General features: G+C 43.5%; 1 protein-coding gene across 3 annotated transcripts in view; it reads left to right on the top strand.

The window, feature by feature from the left end:
• Tiam2 (T-cell lymphoma invasion and metastasis 2) overlaps positions 1-15504 on the top strand; it is a 204444-nt gene that overhangs the window by 99054 nt on the left and 89886 nt on the right. For all 3 annotated transcript variants that reach the window (XM_013517330.1, XM_005390545.2, XM_013517329.1), the window contains 3 exons: positions 4975-5395; positions 10847-11019; positions 13182-13406. In XM_013517330.1, coding sequence (XP_013372784.1) covers positions 4975-5395; positions 10847-11019; positions 13182-13406 — 819 coding nt within the window. The remainder of the gene's footprint in view (positions 1-4974; positions 5396-10846; positions 11020-13181; positions 13407-15504) is intronic.

The raw sequence follows: 15504 nt of genomic DNA, 5'->3' as shown, positions 1-15504 counted from the left end.
AGTTTTGTGTCATCTGAAAACTTAACTCGGAGTTGTTTGGGTGCCTGAAGAATTAAGAACACAGTACTTAAGAACTTTAAAGCTAAAGGACTCTCCCTCGTTTTAAAGACAAGGAAGCTGAAGACTCCTGGAGCTTGAGGGTCCTTCCTGAAGGCCCATGACTAGTTAGTGGGGAAGCAGGGCTGTCTTAGTTCCTTTTCTCATCGCTGAGACACAATGCCTGACACCTGCGTCTCTAAGGAGGAGAGGTTTATTTTGGCTCACAGTCCATAGAGGTTTCAGTCCATAGTCAGCTGGCTCCAAGGCAAGGTGGCGTAGTGGAGAGCCTCGCAGAAGACAGAGTGCATGGCATGGAGGCAGGAGACAGGAGAGGAATCAGGGAACAGGGAGGGAGATACACTTTTCCAGGCTGCGCCCCAGTGACCCACCTCCTCCAAGCAGGCTTCACCTCCCAAGTCACCTTTAATTATAAACTCAACAGTGACTAATCTGCTGATGATATCATGCATCCGTGATCAAGTCCCCTCCCCAAAGCCCCACCTCTGATCGCATGAGGATTTGGGGCAATGTCTAGAAATAAACCACAAGGGCTGATGCCATTTCTGTGAAACCTCAGATCCTTTCCCCTCAGCCCATAGCCAAGGTAGTGTTGATAACTACCATTAATTATTTGTGGCTATTGAATAATAAGATAAAAACATACGGAGTTTTGAAAAGTGACTGATGAAGGCAGATTTGTAAATTTTGCTGTGTTCCCACAATTGATAAATCTGTAAGTGTGAAAGGAACTAATTTTTATTTTCTCATTTTTTGCAAGGATGCCACTTCTGTTGGCCAGAGGTTTGGTTTCCTTTTACAATTTAAGGCAGATGTTGGGATTAGATTTTTAAAAACTGCAATCTAAACACGGGAGCAGGGGCTGGGGATTTAACTCAGCGGCACAGCGCCTGCCTGGCAAGCACAAGATCATGAGTTTGATTCCCAGTACCGGAAAAAAAAAAACCAAACCAAAACAAAACATGGGAGCAATTTGTGATACTATACTATAATAAAGCATCAAACCATTACCCCTTCCCTCCCTCCCCGCTCGCTCAGATTCCTGCATGCCGGCAAGGTAGTGGTCCAGAAAGCCTCACATGATAGATAGGTGTTTGTTTTGACCTTTAAAAAAGTGATGTCAGAGCAGTGGGCTTGAAACCTGCCCAGGTGAGTGAGAGCCTGAAAGCAGATTAATCTTTGAAAAACCTACACAACTGCAGAGGAATAACTTAGCAGTACATCAGTGAGAGAGGAGAGAAAGAGAGGGAACATGTGCTAGGCGGTAATAGATGCTTGAATCACATCAACTCTTCATACTAATTTTAGGTAGAGGGAGACCTTGATGCTGTCCTGCTTAAATTTGCAGTTGTGTCAGTCAGACTATGCTACATTTTGCTGCAGTAACAAAACTCTTCAGGTCTCTGTGGTTTACTCCCCAAAGCTGTTCTCTCATTCATGGTGCACAGTCATCCCTGGTCAGCTGGTGGTCATAGTCTACGTGGTTCCCTAAGATTCAGGTTGACAAAGCAGAAGAAAATAGTTGCTGTTGACTTTGTTGTTCGGTACTAGTGACTGAACCCAGGCGTACTGTACCACTGAGCTATGCTCCCAGCTATTTTCATTTTTGTGTTTTTTTATTTTGAGACAGATGTGAAGTTGCCTAGGCTGACCTCAGACTTGGGATTCTCCTACCTCAGTCTCCTGTGGCCGTGGAGTATAGCTGGGTTATAGCTGGGATTATAGGTGTGCCCAGCTTGGTGTTGATTTTTAAAGCTTCCTCTTAGAAACAACACATTTGATTTCTTACATTTATTGATCAAAGCAAGGTATATGGCCATGCCTACCTTCAAGGCAAGGAAAGGGATGAGAAATTGTCATATCATGTATCTAGGGAGGAATCAGAAATACTTTGTAGGAAGCACTGGCAGACAAGTATACAGGTGTGAATAAGTTAGTAGTATGTTTTCCTAGAATGTGAGGAACAATGATCGTTTTCCTTTAGCTGCTGAGGAGTTAGTAACACCCTTCCCCTTTATTAGGGTGTAGTTGACAAATAGCAATTGTATACGTTTACCAAGTCTGCAACTTGAAACTTGGAAATAAATACATATTATGAAATGATAATAACAATCAAGTTAGTTAACATATTTGTCACTTCATAGTTGCCCTTTTTTGCAGTGAGAACATTTTAAGTGTGCTCTCTTAGCAAATTTCAAGTGTAAAAAAGTGTGAACTGTAGTCACACGCAGGTACCTTTAGATCTCAGACATTACTCATCTTGTACAACGGACATCTTGCCCCATTTGCCCACCTCCTAACCCTTTGCAGCCTCTTCTTCCCCTCTCCTCCTGAGTTTCACTCTTGGATTCATACATGAATGAGATCATGCAGTGTGTTTCTGTGGAGTGATGTCCCTTTCTACTTTTGGGTGCAGTACCCTCATTGTCAAGTTGTATTAGCCTTTGTCTATGGTTACCTGCTTGGGAGGAAATGGAAATCATGTGTTTTTTGTTCATATACAGCAAGTATCTTCACACGTACAATGTAGTAACTAGAAATTCGATCTGAAGTGATATAAAGACTTTCTTAAAAAGTTTCTTCAAGGCACTGTTTAGACTGAAAACTCACACAAGTTGTTAAGATTATATATATTGAAGCTTTAGAAATTGACTACGGAGTGGGAAAACTCATGTCTATGCATGAAGAATCAGTTATAAATGCTAATGTGCAGTATTTCTCTATTTCTCAGGGAGGAAATAGTGCCTTGCTATGGTTGAATATTTAATAGTCAGTACTACAACTTGAAGTCTCTATATTGTGAGAAACAATGACAGGAGTGTTTATGGGTCACATGTAACCTTGCCACTGTGTGCTTTTCTCTGGTAGTATTTTGCTTGTTTTGAAACACCCTACTATGGCTCTTGCAGGGTGACAGGTAATCCCAGGGTTCTGGGGCAGTGAGTCAGACAGTCACATTCATAGCTGAAATAATGTTGATGCTAGCTAAACAAGAAGTATTCTTTCATCTCCTAGGAGTTTTTGAAGATCAGCAGAGTGATGATTTAAAGAAAAAAATCTTAAAATATTTTGAAAGTTTCCAAGTGAGTCACAGCAGCTGGCGTACTTGTTTTGCTGTACAGATGCATCAGGGTATAAATAAGTCTGACTATGGGATGTAGTGTGAACACAGCAGAAAATAATATTTTTATTATTAGTAGCTATGTTTGGAACTCAGATGTTTGCAGCTCCTGGGCGTTTGGAAATACTCTTGAGTTGCATCATGATTTGCCTACACAAGACGACAAGTTAAATGATCCTTGATTTCTGGATGTGTTTCTTAAAAGCAAACTTTTCCACACTAGAATACTGTAAATTAGGCCTTTAATCCATAGTGCTGGGCCAGCCTTCCCCTCGCTTTTGTTTTAGTTCATAGAAATATTATTGGAGGTGTACTAGCAGCTGAACAGACTTGAATACATTTAGCCTTTCTTAGCAGTTGCCTTAATCTAAGCCAGTGATGGTGAGCCTTTTAGCACTTATAATAATACAAACATCCCACGCTGCACACTGACATTGGTTCACCACCGCTGCTCTAAGCTGTAAGTGTGGAATACCAGCACCTTTTGAATCAGAAGCTCACTTTCTGCTGAAAAATTTAGTTATTGCAATTTACCAATGAGTAGCCTTTATGACAGTTCCTTTTCTTGAATGACAATACAGACATTAGACCAGTCTTTGTTTTCAACTCTACATGTTTAACTCTATGTTTAGTACAACTAGTCCAAATAAAGAGGCAACCACTATAGTGTAATTGAAGTTTTTAACGGCTTATTTGATTTCGGGCAGTATGTGGGAGTTTGAGACAGGGTCTGGCTATGTATTTTGGGCTAGTTTTGAATTCACTATGCAGCCCAGGCTGGCCCGGAACTCATGGCAATCCTCCTGCCTCTGCTTCTCAAGTGCTGGGATTATAGGTATGCACTACTTTGCCTGGCCTACTTGTTTGATTTTTGTGTTGTGAAAAAAAAGTTAAAGTGAAGAATTATGTCTTTGGTATTCCTAGTCCCTACAATAAAATAGGTGCTCAAGTAAAAGGATGTGAACAAATGAATAAGTATATTCTTTTTTTAAAATTTCTAAAAATTTTTTCCCAGTACTGGGAATTGAACTCATGACCTTGCGCTTGCCAGGCAGGCGCTGTGCTGCTGAGCTAAATCCCCAGCCCCAAGTATATTCTTTTAATGAAAGAAATTCCCAAATTAAGTAAAAAAAATGAATGAAGGAAAAAGCTACAATTACTGACCAGTACCCTTACTGACAAAGAATCCTCAGGACATGGTTTTTACCAGATGAACTGGGGAAATAAGATACTAGAGATTTCTTGGGTTGAGAAGTCTGGACAGGGATTGTCAGCCAGAAGTTGAGCATAGTGTGTATATGCCATAGAGATAAGAAGAGAAGTTCATGGGGTTTTGTAGGATAACACCAAGTCCTAGCTATCCCCTGTACCCTGCTATGGAACTAGTGATTTTCTAACTTAGGTTTTAAATAGTCTAGAAGGAAAATAGATCTCAAGAAACATACATTCTTTCCAGGAAGACATGGATCTGCGGTTTGCAAAGAGAAAAGAAATGCATTCTAAAAACCCTTCCTAGTGTGTTTTAAATGTACTAATTTCTTAATGCTAAACATATGTTTGATTTTGGAGAACCAGTGGTATTTAAGCATTGGCTTCACTGATATAAATTGGGTTGGGCAATACCATTTCTAAAATTCTTTCTGGTTTGGAGGCACGATAATTACAGATGTGTTTTTATTACAAGAACATTCCTTTGCACCACCATTATTAGTGACCACTGTGTGACACTGGGGCTATGTTGGGGGGATGCTTTGGATCCCCTCCTCCCTGACAGTGATCACTTGTGTTACACACAGGAACCAAGGTCCAGCTTTGACAGCTGCTCTGACGGACTGAACACAGATGTACAGGTGCCCTCTCAGGCGCCTGCCCTACTGTGGCCAGGGGGCTCGGCTCAGATCCTGTCTCACAGAAGCGAATCTACTCATGCGATTGGCAGCGATCCCCTTCAGCAGAACATTTACGAGAATTTCATGCGGGAGTTGGAAATGAGCAGGACCAACCCTGAGCACGTAGAAACATCCACAGAAACCGTCGAGTCCAGCAGTGAGTCACTCAGCTCGCTGGAGCAACTGGATCTGCTCTTTGAGAAGGAGCAGGGAGTGGTCCGGAAAGCCGGGTGGCTTTTCTTCAAACCCCTTGTCACCTTGCAGAAGGAAAGGAAGCTGGAGCTGGTGGCTCGGAGGAAGTGGAAACAGTACTGGGTAACACTTAAGGGTAAGCACGTTTGCTGTAACTCCCCGAGGGCTGCTGGCGGTAGTTTCCTTGCCTGTACTCCTCATGGGAAAGTGTCACTGAGGTCCGCATCCCTCAAAATTAATGTGAAGGATTCAATACAGAGCCTCAGGGCATGCTTTACTGTAAATCCTTTGCCAAGCCTGTATGCTATGGCTTACTTACCTGCATATGTATTATTCAGTCTAACAAATAATGGTTTAATTTAAAAGCCATTGCTTATTATTTTTTATATATTACTGTACCACTCTTTGACACTGTTCTTATATGTGTATGTGTGTGTGTGGAGGGGGTAAAACTAAATAAACTATGAGACGTAGTTTAGTGATTGGGAATATAGGTCTTAAATTTCACATCCTGCACATTTCCAGAACTTCAAAGTGTAGTACCTCTCATAGCTTGAGTATCATCTTCAATATCATCTGTATTCTTGGGTTGTAGCATTTCACTTTGTGAACTATGAAAGTATAGCTGTTATTACCAGCAAATGCAGCTTTTTTTTTTGGTGCCAGGGATGGAACCCAGAATCTTGCATATGCTGAGCATGTGCTTTATCCTGAGTGCTACTCCTAGTTCCAAGTGTAGCTTTTCTTTGTCTGTCTTTTACCCTCCTTCCTTCCCTTCCTCCCCGCTCCCACTCTTCCCTCTTTTTTCCTCCCTCCCTCTCTCCTTCTCTTCCTCATCCCCCCCATGAAGGAAATAGAAACAAGAATTTGTTAAGATGATACAAATTTCATCGAGCATTGCCATTAGAAAGTATAATTGCTTTGTTCATGGTGGTGTGTGGATTTGAAGAAACCTAAATGTCTTGTGTGGAAACGAGAGGCCCTCAATCCACACAGTGTTAATTTGTACGGATGCAGACAGGAGGAGTAGCCTCCAAGCCTCACAGACTCTGGCATTTCCCACAGTCCTCCTGTGTCTCTGTCAAAGGATCTAAATGTGATATTTCAAAAGTCAGACCTTGTTATCAGGTGGCGCCCTTCCCCAGCATGGAGGAAGGCAGAAACAGGAGTCACAGCTATAGACAGTGTACGTGGCATGCCTGGAGCCCTCTGGATTGCCGCCTCCTAGCTTTCCTCTTTGGCCACCTATTTACAATTGCGAGCCACCTTCCCCCAGCCTTGCAGAGCAGACATCATGTTCTGATTACCCATAAACCTCTCTGATAAACAGGCATTTTAAGTAGCTCTCTTCCCTGGTTGGGGTGCAGGAGGGTGTGGGAGCTGTGAGGAGCCAGTCACCTGTCCCCACTGCAGTTGTCTTTTTTGACTCTAGATTTGGGTCCAGGCAAAGAACTGACTCAGGTTTTGTATATGGAGGCGGCAGTTTTATGTGAATGACAGAAGAGATTTGGAAAGTTGGAATAATATGTTGGCTCTAGTAAGACAATAGTTGGAAAGGCCAAGTTACGTCTAAGTTATGTTTTAAGGCTTAAAAGTCAAAGAGCTACCTAAGGATAGGGGAGGGAGTCATGACTGCAATGAATTACAAGTGAGAAAGATTTGGGGGCTTGGTTTGCAGGCTCAATGAGTTTCTCAGGTAATAAGGCCACAGTAAAAATCAATGTGCTTTAAAAGAGAGAATGTGACCCTCACCTCTAACGTTGGAGGTGTCATGTCTTCTGCAAAGGAGGTGACGGTTTCCTTCCTTTTCCCTGGTCAGAGCTGGCCATTTCCCTCCTAGCAGCCTGGCGTGTATTGGAGAGGACTTGTTCATAAATAAGAAAAGGGCTCTTGAGAAGGCTCCACCTGAAGTGTCCCTGTCTGGAGAGAGAAGCAAACATGCTGGGTGGTGGTAGTGCGTGTGGGCTGGCAGAGCACCTGGAATTCTTTATGAATCATAGGTGAAGCTGCCTCTTTTATGATATTTAGAATACATGTATTTAATGCATGTATTTTTTTTTTTTAAGCAAAATTTGTTTCTTAAAATTAATGCTTTTGAAAGTTCTTCCCTCCCTGTTTTGACAATCCTGTGTACATCTCCACAGCAGTGGATGATGGTGGTAGTGAAGATATGTATGATCATACCCTACCTGGAAGAGCAGAGCCATCCCTGACAGTGAAAGTACTTTGAGCCATATCATATGGAAGAGAGCATAAGGATCTAGGACTGTATCCCAATGAAAATAAGAACTGGGGTGAGAGTGAGTCTCACTCCAGTGTTGTAAAGAGACCCTGACATTTGATTCTCTAAAGGTTAGGAAGGGACTACTGGAGGTCAGGCTGATTATATATCATTGAAAACAACCACCACATCTAGAACCACAGGCAAGCAGGAAGACAATACCATACCTTCTTGCTTTCCCTGCTTCCGACAGTGCTGTTGCCCAGGCAGATTGTTAGAGCCTCCTTGTTGTGGGTGAGGGTGGAGTGTTGAGTCAGCTTCAGGCAGGTGTCATGTAGAAGCTGGAAGAGTCCATTGCCAGGTGCCTCCTGTCCACCCTGGAAGGTATACCAGAACTTCTGGCTGCTGACTGCAGCGGGAGCGATGGGCCTGAGTTTTCCTTGACTGTTTTAAGATCTGTCTGCCTGCGCCCTGCTCTCTCGGATCTTCCTTGTAAAACACTTCAAGATGCATGGATAAAGGGTGCTCTGTAAGTGTTATCAGACACACATTCCCCATTTCCTTTCAGCCAAGGCGAGGCATGTGATAAAGATGTTTTTCTCAGCATGACCTTTCCCACATGGCTTTCTACACCTTCTTCCTCTGCAAATTCAGTATGTTAAAGTTCCACTTTCTTCACTTAGAGTCCAAGTTGCAGTGTTTGGACTTTTTGGTTTAATCCTAGTTCAGAGCATAAATTCATTTAGGCAGAATTTTAAAATGATACTCCAAATATCAATGTAGGTAAATTGGAAAGAGTTTTCTGTAGACAGCAGTTACCAGCAAACTGTATGGTGAGCTGCTAGCATTGCATGTATTGGGATGCTGAGGGCGCAAATGTTTTTCGGGGCTGGGAGGATGTCATAAAATTTTTAACAAGGACAGTTCTGCTTTATACCTGTCTTTCTCAATGAGTGTATTTTCATGCAATTCACAGAGACTTCGTAGAGTGAACAGTTCACAGGTCATTACAGATATCCTTCAAAATGCACAACATGCTTTGTGTAGCATCAGGACTCTGATGCGTCTTCTGCTGTTACAGTCTTTAAATTTTTTTCACTTCTGTGGCAAGGAGACCATCCACTGTCATCCCTTCAGGTGGCCCCCCATGCCTGGTGGGCGCAGGTCTTGGCTGGTGGCTGCGGCATTGGGGTGGGTAAGAGGAGACCTTGTTAACACAGGTCAGCTGTGTTGTGCCAACACCAGTGCCCCCTTGGAGACACAGAGTTCTTTCATGTTAAAATTGATGTGACAGGGTTAAAATAAATTTCTTGTTCTTTAAATCCAATAGGCACAAAATCATGCATATCGGTGCTGCCATTTAGGCCTGGCTGTAAGATGAAATGCCCACCTTGAGCTCTAGTCTGGTGATGGGGTTTGTGGCAGCATCTTGGCACCTTTCCAGGGTTTACATTTGTTTCCTTTAGACGTAGTGATTCAAATGCTGGCCTTTAGAGTACAATGTTAGGGAACCTGGGAAGCAAAGGTTAACCCATTGGAAAGAATTTGAACGTAGTGCAGCTAGCATGGCTCTGTCACCTTTACCCTGGTCCTTGGGTCCCCGGTCATGAAACATTGCATGTTCCTCAGACACGAGCAGCCTTTCCTGATGCGAAGATTAGGTTTATTGTTTGCAGCTGCATCCTGGTGGAAAAGGGAGTGCCTCAGGCCTGCAAGAGGGAGCTTTGGGCTGGGGAGATAGCTCAGCAGCACAGTGCCTGCCTGGCAAGTGCAAGGTCCTGAGTTTGATTCCCGGTCCCAAAAGAAAGGAGCTTTTACCATAAATTTCTTGTTTCTTTCCCTTGTCTTCATATGTGAACATGCTCAGCCTGCCAATTTTGATGAGGTGTGTGATTTAGTTTCTTGGTGCTACGGATGGAGTCCACGGTCCCCCAGGATGCTGAGCACAGGCTCTGTCACTGGGCTGCACCCCAGCCCGTGGGTGAGTTTTACTTAGGAGGAGGAGCAATTGCTCAGTACCAACTGCCGTGGAAGAAGAAAGTGCTGTTTCTGAAGGCCAAGCCTGGGGCATCTTCTTGTCCTGGCTTCTGTGTTCTGCTCTTTGTTCACATTAAGACTTAGATTTAGAAGAAACAGTTAAACTAACAAGAGTCAAGTAGTTTTTAAAGTGTGTCTGGACGAGGACTTGGTGCAGTGGGATAAAATGTCACCAAGGGGATGGCGTTCACCATCAGTGCCTGCTGTCGAGGGAAAGGGGTTTGAGAGCACAGGTGGTGACCATGTCATTCATATTTGTGTCCTGGTGCTGGACATGTGAGGGACACTCAAAAATGTTTCTCAAGTAGAGGTTTGAAGGGACTCTAACCCTATTCCTTGACTATTTTAAGGTTGTTTTCAAGCTTGCATGCTTATTAGAAGCATCAGTTTGTCCTCAAATCCTGTCCAATATTTACAGTATTCCTTTTATTTTAATTCCATAATTAAAACAGACCTTTAATAACTTCTGTCTGCAATACTTTATTAGCTTATTGAGGAAAAATAAGTACTTAAAAAAGTAGCAGCTTTTTACAGCAATATTTAAAATCCAAGCATATTTAAATTTTTCTTCCTTAGCTTAAATTAATAAGATTATTATATGTGTCCTATCACCCAGGGGTAAAAGATACACTAAAATCAAGTTATTTATGTGGCATTTGGAGGATAAATAAACTGGATACTTTCTCATAAGTGACAAAGTTCCCTCAATATCTGCAGTTTCTAGTTATAGTATCGCTTACGTCCCCTTACCTTTCCCGACCCCTCAGGTCAAGTGATGGGGACATTGTTATCTTGCTTTCATCTTTGCCAGGCTGCACTGTCTGCAGGTGTAGTTGATAAACAGGGGATTTTTTTCTTCCACCTCCCACATGTAGGTCTCCTAAGTAGTGCAGCTTTGTGTTTAAGAACCCTGGTGCAAGGCCACTGGACCCTGTCCAGCTGTGGGACCTCTGTGGGTGATGGCTTTCTCCCAGGTCTCATCTGGAGAGCGGCTTAAACAACCGTGCCTGCCTTGTGGGAAAGGGATTAAAGGACTCAGCATGTGTGGAGTAGCAGAAGGAATTAAGCAGCAGTGCATGCTTGGCACTGTGACCACTGATGTTACATTTATAACCCCTTACTCGAGTTCACGCTGGCACCCTGAGGCCAGCCTCGGATGCCAACTTTTCCTCGTTAATCATGTTGGTACGACATAATCATCTCGTTCAGGTTTTTGGGATTTTGTTTTGCTTTGTTTTGTTTTTAGCTGCATCACTTACATCCCCTTACCTTTCCTGACCCTCAGGTCAGGTGGCGGGGACATTGTTGTCTTGTTTTCATCTTTTGCAGGCTGCACCCTGCTGTTTTATGAGACCTATGGGAAGAATTCCATGGACCAGAGCAGTGCCCCAAGATGTGCCCTCTTTGCTGAGGACAGCATTGTGCAGTCTGTCCCAGAACACCCCAAGAAGGAAAATGTGTTCTGCCTCAGCAACTCCTTTGGAGATGTCTACCTTTTCCAGGTACTGCCCGCGCTGTGCCGGTGGAGGGTCCAGGGAGAGGCATGTGTACAGCTCGGCTAGGAAGGAATGGGGTTGAACTTAGGAAACAGAGCGAAGGCTTTGGGTTAGGTTTTGGGTTAGGATTTGATCAGGAGTCCTGAGCCTTTGCTGACTGCTGTGCAGTGGGGCCCTGGCCAGTCTCGTCATTGGTACAGTGGGCACTTCTCAGGTGCCCATGAAGTGCCAGGCTGTGCCCTGGAGAGGCTCACCCCGGCCCAAAGAGGATTCATCATGACTCCGCTCTGGAGCAGCTCACAATCTAGAGAGTACAATGTCCAAGGTTCCCAGAGCTGAGGCTTTTTAAAGGAATCCTAGCAAATGTGTACAGAAAGGGCTCAGGCTCTGGCCAAGAGTCCAGCAGAAGAAGGAGAAGCTTTCCTGGAAGGCCCTCGTGACCAAATACTCTGAGGTCTCTGTCCCTGTGGAAGTGGCCTTAGCACGTTAAAATGCAGGTTATCTGCTGGTAGCAGCTTTCTGGTAATTGGGATGTTTTGGAGCATGGTGGTGCTGAGCCCTAGGTGCTAGGCCAGCATTAGGTTTGCATCTTGGTGCTGTTGTTGAGTGTCTGTGTTGTCTGGGAAGGTTCAGACTCTTTAACAATTAGGTTGATAATAATGGCTCAAAGGATTGCTCTAAGGGTTAAATAACATCATGTGTGCATGTTATGTGTTAAAGAAATCCTGTGGGGGTTTTTTTTTTCCTTTTTTTTTGTGAGCAATCTCACTGTGTTGCCTAGGCTGGCCTTGAACATGTGGGCTCAAAGGATTCTCCTGCCTTAGCCTCTGACTCCGAGTAGCTAGAACTATAAGTGCATGCACCTGGCTAATGTTTTTTAACCTCAAAGAGATGGGAGTGATAGCCAGGAAGTACAGAGTACTTCTCAAAGGCCTCTCCATCTAAACCTAGTACTTCCTGTGGACCCGATGCCAGCTGTAGATTGTGTCTGGCTGGAAGGGTTGTGGAAGCCTCTGAGGTCCTGGGCTCAGATCTCTGATGCATTTAATCCTGTGTGCCCTCAGAACCCCTGCAGAGCAAATGTTCTCTAGACTCACTCTGGACGTCTAGAAATCTCTGTAGTGTGCACTGCAACAGGATTTTCTGGGCACAGCAGTAGTAAGTTGCCCCCTTACTGCTGACCCCGAACTGGCTTGACTTACAAGTGTCAAGGCCTGAGGTTTGATTTTCCTCCATTTGACAGGAAAATTGTTTAAAACCTTCTATGATATTGTGTAGCAAGTAATGAGTTGATGTTAACCTGAATTATAGGGCAAGTAATGCCTCAGATGAAACCTTCATGGGTTTCCCTTAGGGCTAAGTATGCAATGAATATTTTACTTCATGGTCCAGGCAAAATATTTTTAGTTTAAAGAAGTTTTACCAGTTGATCCTATTTTATAATCCCAAGGCCCAAACAGTATAAACTCCATGGCTTGTATAGTAGGCATGTGGATATATCTGGATTTAAGATGAATTGAAAGTGTTTTCCAGCCTGTTTAGAATCAGGGACACTTGTCATTATCCTTTAGTCAAACTCTCTTTATTGTTTTTTAAATAAAATATCTTTCCTTTATAATAGTAGTATGTGGTCATTGTGTCTGAAGGTACTGAAGGGCAGAAAAATAAAAATCATTCCATATTCCTACTATTTGAAGACAATGACTTTGATGTTACTGTCCATTATTTCTATATTTGTTTATAGAAATTTTTCATAATTGAAGCCATACAGTAGATGTAGTTTTATGTTCAGATTATGTATTTTAATATTTGCCCTCAGTATCTTTCCTTATGTTAAAATTCTGAAGATAAGCAGCTTTTTCACCTGGCAGAACATAACCCCAAATGAATATGCCCTGGTTTGCTACTACTGCTGTGGTTGGCTATTTGCTCTTCCTCGTATGTAGAGCTTCCTGTCATGTCTAATGCACCATGATTGTTTCTCTGCAACTTTCTGTGTTCTCTCAAACTCTCTGGACCTGAGTTGAGTGGCTGAGTGTGTTTTTGAGGTTAAACTCTTCTTATGAAGTGCAAATACTTCCTGGATTTTATACATCAAAGCTCAGTCTGCCATTTTGGAGAGAACTATTGTGTTACAACCATTTCAAACCATTTCCCTCTGTATTTAGGCCACCAGCCAGACCGACCTGGAGAATTGGGTCACTGCCATACATTCTGCGTGTGCGTCCCTTTTTGCAAAGAAGCATGGGAAAGAGGACACTGTGAGGCTGCTGAAGAGCCAGACAAGAAGTCTGCTTCAGAAGATCGACATGGACAGCAAGATGAAGAAAATGGCCGAGTTGCAGCTGTCTGTGGTGAGCGACCCCAAGAACAGGAAAGCCATTGAGAACCAGGTACCATTTGCTCACTAATGCACGCTTAGCTGGGGTGGTCGTTCTCTTGGGGCAAATAGTTTCTGAGGCTCCTCAGTTCATGTTCTTAATGGCTGCTCTTTCATGACCTGGGGGATAGAGAACACTTTACAACCTTCGGTGGACGGGCAGAGACAGGTTGAGCATCCCTTATCTGAAATGCTTGGGACCAGCAATGTTTAAATTTTTCATAGTTTTTCCCAGATTTTGGAATATTTGCATATGCACAATGAAAAAATCTTTGGGATAGGATTTAAGACTACACATGAAATTATGTTCCATATATACCTTATACACATAGCCTGAATGTAATGTTATAGAATATTTTCAATAATTTTGTGAATGAAGCAAATTTTCACAGTAGGGAATTTTTCCCTTATGGTATCATGTTGGCACTTAAAAAGGTTTGGATTTCAGAACACTTCAGATTGGGGATTTCTGGATTAAGAATGCTCAACTTGTATATTGAAATCTTTGTACCCAAATCTTTCCTGTGCTGAGTGGTGCCCTCTTGCCTGGCTGATTCTGTCAAATATTATCACTTTCTGGACAAAAATTGTACATAATAAAACCACTTGATGGTTAGACAAGTACGATTCTGATACAGAAGAAGGCTGTGGAAAGGATGGTTTGGTATAACATACCTATGCCTGTGTAGGTGCAATCCAAAAAAACTAACAACAGGCAACAGATAAACTGCTAAGGAAAATGGTCTGTTATTTCCACATTCATGTAATCATAGGCATTTTTTTGTGCTGTGCACATTTTAAAGGTGGTGAAGGAGCTGTGTAGATTTTATTCTCCTTCGCTCAGACAGCCTGAGCACTTAGAGGAGTGTGAGCGGAAGCTTCTGCCATCGCTGTCTTAGGCCGTTTTCCCTGGGTGGCCGAGATGGAGCTGAGCCCATGAGGAGTGTGCCTGGGAGGGCTCGCGAGGGATTCTGGGTATGCAGTGAGGAGCGGGACTGGGCAGGATTGAGCAGAGCTCTGATGCAGCTGGTCCACAGGGTGCCCTGCATCTGGAGGGCCAGTCAGGGGACCGGGCCTTGGTGCTTTGATGTCAGCCAGTCAAGGCAGAGCTGTTTTGGTGAGGTCAGTCCCCAGAGAGGCTGCGGCTGGGAGCTGTGAGCAGCCCTGGGAAGGAAGCTTCTTTCTCTAAAGGAACACCTGGGGATGCGCTATGGTGCCGACTGCACTCCACTCCGAAATCTGTTGTTAAATGATTTGAAAACTTGAATGAGGAATGCAGCGAGGCTAGGTCGGCATAGTCTTCATTTCTCATCTCTTTTACTTGGTAAATTTTCTAGGGAAAGTTCTTAAAAAGGTCTTAAAGTTCTTAAAACTTCCAGAGTAACACAGCAGTTTGAACATACTTTCTACAAATAAGGGGATACCGGGAATCGAACTCAGAACCTTACACTTGCCAGAAAGGTGCTGTGCCTCTGATCTATATTCCCAGCCCTAACTTACTACAAATAAGATGAAGGTGTTAGCAGACTCCTTGCCTGGGAAGGGCCTGCTTCCTGGTTGATAGGTAGTGTCTTCTTGTGGCCACCTATGGAGGGGGTAGTGAGAGAGCGTTGTGGGTCCCCTTTCCTAAGGGCACTAATCCTACTCCTGAGGGCTTTGCCATCAAGATCTAATCCTGCCTCAGAGGCCCTGCTTCCTAATGCCATCACTTTGGGAGTTAGGATTTGAACACAGGACTTTGGGGGATTATATACCTTCAGGCCATAGCAGTCTTAATGTAAAACCTAGATTTCAGTTTTACTTTTTATCCTGTGTGTTCAGGTAGAACAGAGGTTTCTAAGTTGCGGAACAATCATGTAAGTAAGTAGTTTTGGAGGTTGATCAGGTGGCGGTGTAGAGGGTGGGCTGAAATGTGGAAAGACAGTGGCAAGGAAATGGCCCTGGTCTAGGTGTGCGGCTGCGAGGGCCTGGACACAATGACACAGAAGGAGCGCAACAGTTTATGTGGAACATGTATGCCAGAGAGCGTAGTTTCTTTGTACAGAATGTTAAGGGTAGTTCCTATACTTCCAAGTGGGCCTGTTTCTCAGGCAGGATGTGCCATTTATTTA

Source organism: Chinchilla lanigera, unplaced genomic scaffold, assembly GCF_000276665.1.
Source record: "Chinchilla lanigera isolate Chin_1 unplaced genomic scaffold, ChiLan1.0 scaffold00038, whole genome shotgun sequence".
Taxonomy (NCBI): Eukaryota; Metazoa; Chordata; class Mammalia; order Rodentia; family Chinchillidae; genus Chinchilla; species Chinchilla lanigera.
This window is presented reverse-complemented; position numbering and strand designations above follow the sequence as displayed.